This window comes from Sturnus vulgaris, chromosome 26 (assembly GCF_052056855.1).
Source record: "Sturnus vulgaris isolate bStuVul1 chromosome 26, bStuVul1.hap1, whole genome shotgun sequence".
Taxonomy (NCBI): domain Eukaryota; kingdom Metazoa; phylum Chordata; class Aves; order Passeriformes; family Sturnidae; genus Sturnus; species Sturnus vulgaris.
Genome location: NC_142268.1, coordinates 2699044 through 2713423, shown reverse-complemented (window position 1 = coordinate 2713423; position 14380 = coordinate 2699044). Strand labels below are relative to the sequence as shown.

The 14380-nt window shown below is 55.5% G+C and overlaps 2 protein-coding genes across 4 annotated transcripts; one reads left to right on the top strand and one right to left on the bottom strand.

The window, feature by feature from the left end:
- Positions 1 to 92: 92 nt before the first annotated feature.
- On the top strand, positions 93 to 6370 carry MISP (mitotic spindle positioning). 2 transcript variants are annotated; one of them, XM_014882907.2, is made up of 5 exons: positions 93 to 243; positions 2331 to 4432; positions 4838 to 5049; positions 5453 to 5491; positions 5729 to 6370. In XM_014882907.2, the coding sequence occupies exons 2-5, from the start codon at positions 2449 to 2451 to the stop codon at positions 5813 to 5815; spliced, it is 2322 nt and encodes a 773-aa protein (XP_014738393.2). In that variant the 5' UTR covers positions 93 to 243; positions 2331 to 2448; the 3' UTR covers positions 5816 to 6370. The 2 variants fall into 2 exon arrangements, with proteins under 2 accessions (XP_014738393.2, XP_014738392.2); XM_014882906.2 differs by lacking the exon at positions 93 to 243 and adding an exon at positions 722 to 856.
- Positions 6371 to 7710: 1340 nt separating this feature from the next.
- LOC106857080 (uncharacterized) lies at positions 7711 to 12879 on the bottom strand. Of its 2 annotated transcripts, XM_014882916.2 has the most exons (3): positions 12186 to 12879; positions 10812 to 11994; positions 7711 to 9266 (listed from the first exon to the last, which is right to left on the bottom strand). In XM_014882916.2, exons 1-3 carry the CDS (start codon positions 12186 to 12188, stop codon positions 8419 to 8421), a joined length of 2034 nt encoding a protein of 677 aa, XP_014738402.1. In that variant the 5' UTR covers positions 12189 to 12879; the 3' UTR covers positions 7711 to 8418. The 2 variants fall into 2 exon arrangements, with proteins under 2 accessions (XP_014738402.1, XP_014738401.1); XM_014882915.2 differs by lacking the exon at positions 12186 to 12879 and having other exon boundaries at positions 10812 to 12123.
- Positions 12880 to 14380: the final 1501 nt, after the last annotated feature.

The following is a 14380-nucleotide window of genomic DNA, read 5'->3' as shown; positions in this document are numbered from 1 at the left end:
CCAGCTGCAGCAGGGTGACGGCAGCACAGGGATTTGGGGACAGGGCACTAAGCCCCACCTGGTTCTTGGAATTCCCCACAACTCCCTGGTGCTGAGCTTATCAGGGCCCCGCAGCCACCCTCCCGCACCCCCCACACCCCGGCACTGCCACCCTGGCCACACCCCGGCACACACAGCTCAGCTGAGAGTCCCGTGTGGCCTCCCCGGAGCATGGGGACCCCTGCCCTGACAGCGCCCTGGACAGTAAGTGCAGCATGGTCGGGGGTGAGAGCAGTGCCAGGCACTGGGGGGACGCTGTGTCCCCCTGGCCTTGGAGGGACTGGTGCCCACGCAGGGATGGTGGCAGTGAGGGCTGGCGCTGTCTGGGGTGGGCACAGAGGGACACTGGACACGTGCTGGGATATTTGTGTGCATCACCCGGTCTGGGGGCAGTCCTTGGCTCAGGAAGGGCACGGGGTGGGTACACTGCAGCTCTGTAGCCCTGTGCAAAACCCCCAAGATGGGGGGACCTTGGAAAGTGCCCCAGATGTCTCCTTATGGTGGGGGTCCCAGGCCAGATTGGTGGCAATGTCATCTGCTCTGCCCAGCACCTCCCAGGTGGATGGGCCAGGGGCAGCCCAGCATGGGAGAGGCAAGCCCAGGACCCCCGAGCCCCTGCAGTCCCACAGCACCAGACGGAGCTGAGGGAGGTAGAATGTTTTGGGTGCAGCTCTGGGAGGGGCTGTTCCGCTTGCGTGGAGCTGGCCGGGAGTCCTGATAACCGCTCAGCTGGTTTCTCTGTCCCTGCTCCCCTCCCGTCAGCGCTCCCGGGTGAGGGGGCTCCCTTCGAGCCGGGACTTCTTTCCCCCCAAACATGGTAAGAGGCGTGGGCAGATGGTTTTCATTGTCCAGGTTATTGGGGGCAATAAAAGAGCAAGAGTGAATCACAGCAGGGGAATTAGCAGGTAAATTGAGCCGGGTACAGCATTAGGCAGAGAGGCTGAGCCACCAGGGCTGGGCACAGGGCTGGGCAGCAGTTCCAGCGGTGAGGCATCGCCTGGGGCTGGCCAGGATGTCCCAGCTAATGAAACCCACGTGCTCCTGCCCTAGGAAAGGTTTAAACAGCTCCTGGCTGGGGCCCAGCCCCGCTTGCTTTGTGGGAGGATGGTGCATCCCGGGAGGGCTGGAGGTGAGCAGAGGAAGCTCAGTCACTAGAATCGCTGCAGGAAGGAGGCATGCACAGAGTGCTCGCATGCTGGGGGTGAGTCAGGATGCTCCAGATGCAGGGAACACCGGGCACCTGCCTCCACCTGGGCGAGCCTCATCCTGAGCTGTGCTTGCCAGTACCGTGGTCTCCAGGCTCTGGGCTGCCCCTGCTATCACTGTGGCCTTGCTCCAATTTTGCTGCATACTCCCAGGAAGCCGTGAGTGCCCGGGAGCGACGCCCAGCAGTGACACACCCTGGCCTGCTAAGGCTCCCAGGAGCCCAGCCAGGAGCAGTGATGGGTGATGGCAAAGCCATGGCTAAGCCTCGGCATTAGTGGTACAGGACGTGGTACTGGCTCCAGGCACACCCAGCTTGTGTGCAGGTGACGTGTGTCACCAGTTCTGGAGCCAGGGAGAGCATCTGAGCCAGGGGTAGCAGCTGCTGTCTCATGGGGTGGGGGACCCACCTGTGCTGTCCCTCCCTGTCTGGCACCTCCTGTTCCAGCCAGCTCTGGCCCTGCCAGCACCGGAGGATTGACCCCGAGCTCGGGGCCGTTCACTCCTGCCCTGTGTGCCAGGGGGGTTAAAGTCCCCTCGTTTTATGAGCCATGAAACAATTTTTATGACCCTGTGGTTTCTAGAGCTGGGCTATTTGGAGGCTCCTTTCTGTAACTGGCACAAGGAGGTATTCCTTGCAGGGGTGGCCCAGGTGTTGGCACCACCTCTCCCTGCCAGTGCTGCCCGGGACTGGAGGTTCCTCCCTGCCCTGTGCACGTGAAGAGGCCCGGGCTGTCCATGCCCGGAGCCGTGTACCACTGGATGTGGTGTCACCAGGAGCTTGCAGCTGAGGTCTTGCTGCCTTTGGCGGTGCAGGCAGCACTGACTGCCTGTGGCAGGTTTGGCTGTGCTCCCTCAGAACCCAGCCAGGCTCGAGGACAGAGGTGGGACAGGTTCCTGGGCTCTGTGGCAGTTCCCACGGGGAATGGTGCTTTATGCTCCAGCTGCTCCTGCCTCACACGGTGCAGGCTGGTGGGACAGTTTCTGTCCCACACTGAGGACAGTGGTACCAGGCTGGGAGAGGGGCTGCATCTCACCTTCTGCTCCTTCTGCTGCTTTTAATGGCTGTTCTCCCCTCCTGCTTGCAGGGCCAGCCAGGTCCAGACCCTTGGCCTCTACTGAACTGGGACTCTGAGGGTGACCTCGAAGCTGAACAGTGGGCCCTGTCTGCAACAAGGTTGGCACAGGGGTGACTCTTCCCAGGAGATGGACAGAGTCACCAGGCACCTTGTGTTCCAGCTCCCACAGGTCTCGCACAGGCACGACTCGCTGGCAGACCTGAGGGCCAACAGCGACGATGATGTGTTTGGCTCTGCTCAGCACAACACCCAGAGGGTGGAAAATGGCTACAGCTGGAAGAGGAGGTCCCAGTCACCCTCGTATTTCCTGGAGGGTGGAAGAGATGTCTGGACCCCGTCCCCAGACAGGGAGTCCAAGCTAGAGGTGGTGAAATCGGGAAGCCTGTATGACCTCCGGGCTTACAAAGGTGAGAGGAAACCCTCGAAGCTCTATGATGATGAGGAACAAGATCTGTACAGGGTCCCTCCACCCAACATCTCACCTGAGAAAGCCAGGGAGCTCGAAGATGAGAGGAAAGAGGTCATCCGGAGCCAGGTGATGAGGAAGAGCTCCACCATTGCGGAGAGGTGGAGCTCCGTGGATGAGCTGAGCTCCATCAGCCCCGGCATGAGCAGCCAAGGTGAAGGCAGGCACACAGGCAGTGTCCCCACCAGCTTTGCTCTCTGCTTTGACAAATCGTCCCCAGGCAGGGCTGCAACACCTGTTGACCCTGAGAATATTGACACGGAGCAGATCAACTTCTCTGCGGCTCGGCAGCAGTTCTTGATGCTGGAGAAGACCAGTCCGGGCTCATTTTTCAGCCCAGGGCAGCAGGCCATGTCCCCAAGGCCAGACTCGGTGACAAAAGTCTCCAGGGAAGAGTGGTACAGCCCTGAGATGGCCACGAAGGCTACGAGAGGCTATGGCAGTGCCGATGCATCAAGCCAGAGCAGGACAGACAAGAGCATTTACCAGGTTTATGGTGTGTCCTCATACAAGACACCCGAGAAAGAGGAGGCCTCTGCTCCCAGAAAGGCTCACACGGAAAGGTCGCATCCCGTTGGGAAGATGTCTGTCCTGACCAAAGCATGGTCCAGAGAAGACCTGGACTCTGGCTTGGGTGAGATGTATAACGAAGCCACTGCGGGCTATGCCAGCGATGGAAGCACCTCCAACGAGACCTTCAGTGGCAGCAAGGAGCTGGGCAAGGAGACAAAGGTCAGTAACGAGACACCCATCGAGCGGGAGATCCGCATGGCCATGGAAAGGGAGGAGAACCTCTGGAAGGAAAGGGGGATCCAGCGGCTGACCTCCAGCAGCGAGCTGGTGGAGATCCAGACCAAGCCTGTCCTCAACATTCACACGTCTCCTGGCCCAGGCAGGAAAGGGAAGGACAGAGGCCGCGCTTCCCTTTACGTCCAGAGGGAAATTGAACAGGAAACGAAGCGTGAGGAAGATCTGAAAAGGCAGGGGAGGCTGCTGGGGACGTATGACAGGGGGACGCAGCAGGAGCTGGAGGAGCGCAGGAAGGTGTTCGAGCAGGAGGAAACCCCCCCTCAGAAGCCCCCTCCCCTGAAGCGGGCAGAGGAGAGGAGGAGCTGGGTTAAAGACTTTGTGGTGGAGCAGCCCTCGAGCCCCAGCCCTGCAGAAGACACCAGGGCTGGGAGAAGCATTCCCAGCTACACAGCGAGCATCGCCCACTTTCAGCTGTCCCAGCCGCGCTTTGCCGCCAGCGAGAGGAGCCGGGAGCAGCCCTTGGTGTCCCAGCACGCTTCCGCCAGCGCCAGCAAATGGGGGAGCGAGGATTCCTGGGGAGGAAAGCTTCCCAGCTCCACCCAGAGCCCCGCCAACACTGCTGTCCTGCCCAGAGAGTACTTGTCCCTCTCCTTCTGGAAGCCCAAGGTGTCCTTCGCGGAGGACATGGGGACGCAGAGCCCGCAGCGGAGGGAGGACGGCCGGGAGGAGCAGTACCGGCTGCGGACGTGGAAGCCCCAGACATCGGCGCTGATCGAGGAGGAGATCCGGAGTGACTTGCAGAGGGAAGAGGAGCTCCAGGAGCAGCGGAGGCGGCTGATGGACACCTACAGCGATGGTGTTCACCAGGAGGGCTCCCGCTCTCGGCACAGCTCTGGTAAGGGAGCAAAGGGACGGAGTGTCAGAGAAATGGTTTGGTGGGATGCCTGTAAGGACTCCTGTGTGCTGGTAGCAAGTTGTCCTGGGAGACCTTGATACCAGCATACTGGAGTCAGCAGAACTGCTCTGCAGGATTACAGAGCTGCTCAGGTCTCGCTGAGTTTGTGTCATGTTACAGCAGCAAACAGGGCTGGAAGGGCCCAGAAGGGCCCAGCTAATGCATTTTACCCCTTGTTCCTGCAGTCCCTGACTGGGGCCCAGGCATGGGGTTCTGGCTATGACCAAACCTGCTGGACCTGCCATGGAGGCTATTTTGGGGCAAGGGCCTGACACTCCCGTGGATCTCCATCCCCTGGGAGTGGAACTGAGGTTCCTCATCCCCCAAACACTCTTTCTCTCAAAGCTGCCTCAGGTGCCAGTGGCAACTACTCAGTGTCTGGATCTCCTGCCTCTTCTCCTGCCTCACACCAGACGGGGGTCTTGGGGCTGATCTCGTCCTTCACCCCGCTGAGAGTGACCAGTTCCTCCCAGGGCAGTGCAGAGACCCTCACCCCTGACTCGTCGCGTTCCAGCCCCTTCGAGGAGAGGAGGAGGAGGGTGAAGGAGGATGGAAAGGTGAACACGCTCACCCTGCTTGTGCCAAGTGGTTGGGGGGTTTGAGCCTGGGGAAAGACTGGTGGCGCTGGGCTGGAGATGGCTGTTCCTGACTCCCACTTGGAGCTGGAGATCCAGCTGCTCAGCTCGATGGGAGACCTGGTGGTGGTGGCACCATCAAGAGGCCATGTGAGCCCCCCAGGCAGTGCCTGCCGTTCAGAGCTGCCAGCACTGGGTGGGACTGGAGAGGAGCAGCAGCTTCCTCCTGTGGGGGATCCTGGCCTGGACTGCTCCTCAACCCTAGGCAGGGCTTGGCTGCATGTGCTGCTTTCTCTTGACTCTCCTGTGCCCCTGCTGGGAGCCAGGTCTGGCCGCCTCCCCTGCCAGGCTGCCATTATCTAATCATGTTTTCCTCTTTCCACAGTACGCAGGCATTGAACCGGTTGACAAGGTCAACACAGAGGTAAAGCCCTTCACAAACACGGGGGCTCTGCTCGAGCTGCCCTGACACCTCCCGCATTCCCCAGCTCCCCTCACTCCTGCAGGCTCGTGGGGTGGACAGGGGTGGACGGGATGGTCACTTGGGTGGGCACTGAGCCAGGCAGAGAGGGTTGAGGAGCTGGCAGGGGGAGCAGCTCTGCAAACCAGATTATTATGAAAGTCTTCTTTATAAAGATCCTGCACGTTCTGGTCTCTGCAGGTGGTGGAAAGCACCCGAGTGTTTCGCCACAAGAGCGTCATGGCCCAGCGCTGGGAGGCCGGAGAGTACGTCCGGGATGAGGACTGAGGGACCCTGGGCTGGGGGCTGGCCCTGCTCACAACCAGCCGATGTGTGACCTAAATACTCCATCACCCTTGGCCGTCGCAACAATCAGAGACATGAACCCTGCAAATCAATCTGGTTTATTGTTAAAACTGATAATCCTTCCGTACAATAGATATGCTCCTTCCTCCTCCTCCCTGTGGGGTGGAAGAACACCTTTTTTTCTTAAGAGGGAAAAAATTGGATCAGTATCTTTTTAATCACTTCTGCCTGGAGCCAGCCAGGTGAAATCACCCAGTAATTCACTTTGTCCCTCGGGAGCTGTGTCTCAGGCTTACGAAAAAGCTGTTTTATTACTCAGTGGTTTTAGGTTTTTAAGCACCACAAGGCTGAGCATTGATTGCCTTGGGGGCACCTGAACTAAGGCCTCTGGATCAGTGTTACCGTGGGACGTGGGAATCGACATTGGTTTAACTCCTGTGATCCATGGAGATGCAGCAATAGAATATAAATATATAAATATATATATATATATATATGCTGTTTATTTTGCTAATTTATTAAATGGTTGTTGCTCTCTCTCGGTCTTCCATGCCTGCTCCACTGGTTTTGCTCCGGTGTTTCAGAGGAGCCCCTGCAGTTGGGATGCAGAGCTGGGGCTGGAGCCTTCCGGGGGCTGCAGCCGGGGGAGCACCGGGGTCCCACCGGACGGGCCTGGGAGCACTCGGGGCCGGTGGGAGGAATCCCTGCGCGGGGCGGGGGCGGCACGGGAGGGCAGCACCGGGGGATGGCAGCACCGGGGGATGGTACCGGGGGATGGTACCGGGTGGGCTTTAAAGTCCCGTTCGACCCCAATGGCGCTGCGGTCCGTGCCCGTGCGCCCGCCCCCGCTAGGGGGCTCCCGGGCAGCGCCCGCGAGGTCCGGTACGGACCCGCCGGGACCCCGGTACCGACCCCAGCACCGACCCCGTCCGCAAGTGCTGACCGGGGTCCGGTACGAATCCACTGAGATCCTGGTACCGACCCCGTCTGCAAGTGCTGACCAGAGTCCCGGTATGAATCCACTGAGACCGATACGGGCCCACCGAGACCCCGGTACCGACCCGTCCACAAGTGCTGACCGGGGTCTCGGTAGGGATCTGCCGAGACCCGGGTACAGACCCACCGGGACACTGGTACCAACCCTCTCCGCAAGTGCTGACTGGGACCCACTGAGACCCCGATACGAGCCTGCTGAGTCCCTGGTGCCGACCGCACTGTGCAAGTGCTGACCAGGGTCCGAGTACTGATCCCTCTGAGACCCGCACCCTGCTCTGCCAACGCTGATGGAAGTCGTGGTTTGGACCCGGGGGTTTCCCTGGTGGAGCCCCAGGGAGCTGGGAGGTGCCCAGTGTTGTGACAGGTCAGAGCGGGCAGATGATGCAACCCGTCTTCCCGTCAGCAGCAGCTCGTCCTGAGCCTTCGGAACCGACCAGCAACGGGGAGGAAAGAGCCCGACCCAGGGCGGTCTGGGGGCTGAGGGAATCGGGGACCGGAGGTGTGACCGTGGCCGGGTCACCTGGGACTGGGACCAGCAGGGACAGCTGCTCAGTCCTGGTGTCACGGTGATGCCACTAGTGCTCCAAAGCACAAGAGGAGCTGGAAGACGCTCTCCAGCACCTGAGGAGTTTGTCTGGTTTTATGTCTCTTCAAACGTCCTTAAGTTACTTCTTGATGTTCAGTCGGTTGAATGGGACCAATTCTGGCAAAGAGCTTGACCCCCAAGGCTTTGTTTGATACCATGGGGATGGCTCACTGGGCTTCAAAGGGCCCAAAGCTCTGTGCCACTGGGCTGGGGGCAGGGGACTCTGAGCACAACAGGGAACACACCAGTGTTCCAGGAAAACATCAGCTGCTGTTCAGACACAGACAGACAGGACTGAATTAAAGGTTCTTTTATTTGGCTCTGTCAACAATACAACCAAAAACCTGACTGAGCTGTAACAGGCACTAAACACTGCTGGGGCAGCTGAGCAGAGCTGAGCACACCTCCCAGTGCCTTTGTGGAGTAGTGTTTTGCACTCCAGGGAAACCACTTACCATAAAACCTTTCAACACTGTCAGACACTTTAAGTAACTTCTTAAAACAGCCACAACTTCTTCAATCTATGAATCTTTCCCTAAGGGAAATGACCTGAACCTTGTCAGAAGCATTCCTGCAAGGCTGGGATCGGCAGAGACATTGCTCTCCTCACATTGCTCATCCTTCCCTGCAGGTTGAGCTGTGTGGGGTGTCACCCCCAAAACGTGGGTGCAGCTGATGCTCCCGGCCAAGCTCTGCCATCCCCGAGCCCTCTCTGTGTCAGCACTGGTCGTTTGTAACAGCATTGACCGTGCAGTAAAACATTAACTTGTTTGGCAAATGTGAAACTGAAGATTCTCATTAACTAACTAAATTATCAATTCCAGTAACAGAAACAACAACAAAGGAACTTCCCTGAAAGCTAAGGCACTGCAGGTCTGTAGGTACCTTCAGTGCCAAGGTGAAGCCCAGCAGAAAGATCTTTGTTATCAGCTTACACCAAATATATTGCGATAGGATTCTGTTTCAGAGCAGCCTTGGAGTGGGGCAAAGCCGAAGGTCACTCCTATTTCCTGGTCTTCCTTACGGCTCCTCTGACTTCCTGCATAATAATTTTGAAGATTTTATCAATTCTAGCTTTTGTCAGTGCCTTTCTGCTGTACCACACATCATCCCAGATGGAGCACAGTGACTTGGGAGACAGGTAAAGAGGGTGGTTGTCACTCAGCATGTCTGGAGGCCTCTTCCTGGCATACTGTTTGTAACTGGCCACTGGGCAGTTCTCTGGATCCTCAGGCTTGGCAAAGAGCCGTGGGTTTAGCTCCCCTTCGTTTCCCCCAGGGATCAGATCATCCTTCCACTCCAAGTACTCCATCTCTCCTTTGGTCTTCCTCAGCACCACCTGCCCCCAGTACAGCTGATGGGGTTGGTGGTGGGTGCTTGCCCCAAACCCCCTAATGAGGTTGGTGAACATGAGGTTCAGCAAGCCGTGAGGATGTGTCTTGCTTAAAATTCCCTTCTTATGAAGGTTTTCCACATCTTCATCTGTCAGGTTCTCCACAATAGTCCACTCTTCCACCTTCTCCTTTTGGCACAGCCTCCAATGCTTTAATTTATAGGCTTCCTGAGAGGCTCTGAACTCTATCCCTCTCATAATGTTGTACTGGTAGTCGTGGGACCTGAGGTACTGGTTGATGTTGTGCTGGAAGATGTGCAAGGAACTGGAAGAAAAATCCATGCCATTCTGTCTCTTGGCAGAGTTGAAGAATGAGACCAGGTAGCGGTCAAGGTCTGCAGGAGGCAGTGTGTGGATCTTGCGTATCTCGGAGGGGTGGTGCAATTTCAGCCACTCTTTGAACACTTTTATGTCTTCAATGGTGTAGCTTTTCTTTTTCTCCTGCTTCTTCAGCATATCTAAAAGACAAGACACATCTTTGTGGACAACAAGAACCCACAAAGATCAGTAAAGCACAAGGGGATACAGGATAGTGTCTACTTGCCTTCTGGAAGCCATTCAGAGATGACAGCACTCCCCAAACCCCTTCTCCTAGAACTGTGGGTCATATTTGTGTTCTCCCCAAGCCAGCACAACCTAACAGTGCCCAGCTCTCCAGGGAAAAGTTGGGCTCCTTCCTGCTCCCTTTCCCTTTGGCAGCTGGCTCTGCTCACTGCCATACAGGGAAATTTCCCTCTCACTATGAAATACCAGCATGAACCAAAGGTAGGGGTGGACGGTGAGGGAGAACAAACAGGTGAGTAAAAGTGTACTATGATTTTGTTTAAAGGATTGCCAGGATTCCAGTTGGGCTCTCTCCCAAGTTGCCATGGCAATACCACATCTACCTAGTTCGATGTAGCATGAGAAATGAATTCTTTGGATTGCTGGAAAGCTCCATCTGCTCGCCTGTGACTCGTCCAGGGCTGAGGACAGGGTGATGGAAAAGGGCATATAAGCCAACACCTAGAGATTCTCCTGTTTGCACCAGGTTCTTTTTTACAGGCTTAGTTGTCATCCTGAAAGACTGACAGCTGTCCCTCTGGTTTGGGGTTTTGGCCTGTTTTGTACCGACTGCTCCAGGTGCAGAGAGGAACAGCTCGTGAATTAATAATGCTGAGGCTTCCTCTGAGCCATGAGCCAGTTACCTTGGCAGAAACAGCTACTACACATTCTAGACATTCCCAGAGGAATTCCCAGTCCCTTCAGATGACTCCTGATGTCAGTTACGAAAACAGTAAAATACTGCCCCCAAACCCCAACTGTGGCAGCTTGTGTCGTTATGGCTCCACAAGGAACAACAACCCCTAAGCCTTTTCAGGACCAGCACTGGTGCTGTAAGCACATGCCAGGCAGACCCCAAATGCTGCCTCAGCAACCTCTGCCCTTTGCAAGGACATGCCCAGGCCCCATATGTGCAGGACAGCACATATGAAAGCCTTCATTTTTAAAAGGACTAAAGCAATGTGTGGAGTCCTACATTTCCTATGCAGGACTGACACTGCTGCCTCTGCTACTGCCAGCGCTGGGAGGTTTTGGTGCAGCCAAAGCTTTGGCCACAATTTCTCTGTGTTACCTCCTCTTGTTTCTTTCTCTTGAGACCTGAGTTCCCTGCTCTGGCTCCAGTTTCTCACAGGGACTCTCTCAACTTACTGTATGGGGGTACTAGGTAAAATGGAAGACCAAAGTATTCAAACTGGGATGTTTGGGCTGGTGCACAGCCAAGAACACCTTTGGGTACCCCAGAGAAGGGCATTCCCTACAGAAGTACCAATTCCTTTAGGCAGGGAGCTTTGTAGTCCTCTTGAGCAGAAACAGGAGTGCCCCAAATCCAAGAGATTTACTTAGATGCTGCAGTATAGATCTTGGCAGTGATGTGAACTCTCCCTTCTTAGATATTTTGGGAAAGTGATTAATAGAACACCCCCACACCCCTGCAGGCACAGAACTCCACACTGTCTTACCTCCATCTGAGGCTGCAGGTGGACAGCTCTCTGGACTCTGGAAGGCTGAAGAACAAGGTGTCTGCTTGGATCCCGATGTCTCACTGTCCTCACCCACATTCTCAGCACTGTCCCCACTGGAGCCTGTTCCTGGTGTGCCATACTCTGGAGGGCTCAGCTGGAGATGTTGCTGAACAGCAGCAGTGGCTTGAAGCTCAAAGAATATCACCGAGGGCTGTGATTCAAGCTGGGCCCTGGCTTCATTGCTGGGGACAGGGAGGGGTTGGAAACATACCTTTGGTGCTGCTGACCCTGGGAGACTCCTCGCTCTAGAAGTTTCAGCCTTGGGCCCTGCAGCAGCAGAAGAACCCAGCCTCAGGATGTTCTTGCTTGGGTCCTCTGAGTCGCTGGCAGGAGCCTGCAGAATGTAGGCACAGGCTAGGGGTGGCTTTGCCCTGGGGGCAAAGGAAACCCTTTGGGAGGCTGTTGGTTGGTTCAATGCTGTCTTCTGGCAGTGGGGCAACTGCAGCTCCTCAGCAGATGGCTCTGACACATTATCCTGGCTGATTCTGTCTTCTTGTTTGTCTTCATCTGCCTCACACTGCTCTTCATCAGAGATGATCTGTAAGTCATCATCATCATCATCACTTTCGGACTTCATGTCCTCTTTGCCAGTTTGGACTCTGCTACCAGACACTGAGAAGTGCTGCTCTGCTGCAGAGAATGATGTTATGGGTTTCCTGATGTTTCCTGATGTTATGGTATTTTGACTCCCACTGGGCTTGTTATTCCTCGTGTAGGCGCTGTCAGCCTTCTCCTCAGTGGCCCCTTGGGATCTGCCACATGACTCTGTGCTCCCAGAATCTGCCTGATCCATCTCAAAAGATGATGGGGTCAGCTTGAGCCTCTTGTCCTCAAAGCTGGATTCCCTTGCCAGAGACTCAGAAGACAAGACCCTCTTTCTTCTTCCTACAGCCTCAGTCTCTTCTTCACCTCTGTTGTGTGACTTCCCACAGTGCCAGTGATAGGCATGTCCAACTCTGCACATCCACAGCACAGCGTTGTCATTGCTCATGTGACCCATGTTCTGCATAAATTCCAGGGCTGGGATCTGGTTGCATATGGTCCCATGAGTGTGTGCCCAGATCACAAGGTTGGAGAGATCTGCTTGAAGGGCACTGATACCATCACTGGCGCTCTCATCCTGTAAAGGTGTTGGAAAGAACATAAGTGAGAGAGGATGTGCAGACAAGAGCAGTCCTGGGGCTGTTTCTGTCCCTCCCCAACAGTGCAATAATTGTACACTGGCAATTTCATCTCAGGACTCCTTTTAAAACTCAATTTGTTCATTCTTTCTTGTCTGTGCTATCATTCATACCATAACAGAACACTCACCATGCTGCTGCTTCCTGTCTCACTGAGCCTTCTCTCAGGTGGGGATCAGTAAGTGATGCTTTGAATGGCCTTTCTCTCTCACAACCTGAAATGACCACCACATGTATGTACTATATACATGGTTATGTGTATATGTATATTTATATATAAAACCCTGACCAGAGGATGCAACTGAATTTCTCCATGCTCAGCCCACTGCAGGCCTGTGCCCTCCCTGGGCTGAGCTCCCACTGCACTCCCAGGAACTCTACACACAAAACCTGGCTGGGGTAAATATTTGCAGGATCAGCCTCTGCAACACCAACGAAACGGAAACTAAATATAAACACTGAAAATAGAATTTTACAAACTGAACTCTGCAAGCCATTCCTTCTGCGCTCTGGGGTTGGCAAGCTCTGTGTCTCCAAGCGCTGAACTGCAGAGAGAGAACCAGAAATAGTGAGGCTGGTTCAGCCTGACATCTTCTGACTTTGCAAACAGTAATAAGAGGCAGTTTCCCATCTGAAGTTGCACATGCAACTCGTATTTATATTAGAGACTAAATCTGAAGCTCTCACATCTGTTTGGAAGGCTCCACGCAGCAGCCTGGAAGTCATCCCTGTTTCTGTGTCACAGGGAGCACATAACATGTCCTCAGCACCATGGGAGCCTGTGCAGCCATCGCTGACACCACACACTTGCATCTCAGCCCATGATTAATTAAAAGCTTTGCAATCAGTGGTGGTGAAAGAGGCAAGGCTGGAAACGCTGGACATGGGAACCTTGTCTAAAGTGGTTCTTTGAGCAGTTCTTTCGAGCAGTTCTGGCCTACATAGAACACAACTCTTGGGGAGAACAGGCCCGGGCCAGTGAGAGTGAGAGCACACCTGAACACACACGGGAGCTCCAGCCCCGGGGCTCTGCTGTCCCAGAGAACTGGGGAAAACAGGAGAAGCCCATCCCAGCTGACAACTGCAGGGCTGCTCAGTAATCCATGAACATGGTGCTTGTCCACAGGGATCTATCTCAGGAGTCTGGTCATTAGGCTGAGGGTGAAGCCAGCAGCACAGGGGCAGGAATGGCTGTGCCACAGTGCCCTGGGGCAGTGCTGTGCCTGGTCCCTAAATTCCCAATGCCCTGGGGCAGTGCTGTGCCTGGTCCCTAAATTCCCAATGCCCTGGGGCAGTGCTGTGCCTGGTCCCTCAGTGCCCAATGCCCTGGGGCAGTGCTGTGCCTGGTCCCTAAATTCCCAATGCTCTGGGGCAGTGCTGTGCCTGGTCCCTTAGTGCCCAGTGCCCTGGGGCTGTGCTGTGCCTGGTCCCTCAGTGCCCAATGCACTGGGGCTCTGCTGTGCCTGGTCCCTAAATTCCCAATGCCCTGGGGCTGTGCTGTGCCTGGTCCCTCAGTGCCCAATGCACTGGGGCTCTGCTGTGCCTGGTCCCTAAATTCCCAATGCCCTGGGGCTGTGCTGTGCCTGGTCCCTCAGTGCTCTGGGGCTGTGCTGTGCCTGGTCCCTAAATTCCCAATGCCCTGGGGCTGTGCTGTGCCTGGTCCCTAAATTCCCAATGCCCTGGGGCTGTGCTGTGCCTGGTCCCTCAATGCTGCCCTGGGTGTCCAGTGCCTTTGGTGCCCATCCAGCACCAGCCCAATACAGCGGCTCTCCTGTCCATAGGACAGGTCACACCTCTCACAGGTGCCAGCTGACCAAGGAGGCACAGGAACTGCTCCTTTCAGGGTGAGCCTGCAGCACAGCAGCACAGCTCCCTTCTGCACTTAGGCTCCATCAATCCATATGTTCCCTCCTAATGATAGCACAGATAATTTTAGCCCAAATGCTTGGCTGTTGCATGTGCCAGTGTGTGGAATGTGCAAAGGCGGGATTTACTGACAATTTTTTACTGAAATCTGCTGCTGCTTTAACAAAAAAATCAGACAATAAAAGCCTTTTTGGAAGCAGCAAATGCAATCTGAGCTCCTGATGTTAATCAAGGCCTTGTATGGGATCTACTGCTCCTGTGAGCTCACTCCTGACGAATCCCAGCAAACAGGGCAGAAAGTCACCACCAATGACCATTTCAGCTGCCCTGACCCCTCAAAGAAAACAGGCTCTGCCCAAGCTTCTCCCCAGAGGTGTTTGACCTGTTCCCACCTCCCCAGGCCAGGGAGTTCACAGCCTGCTCCCACTGAGCCCCTACAAGATGAACAGAAAATTGGGG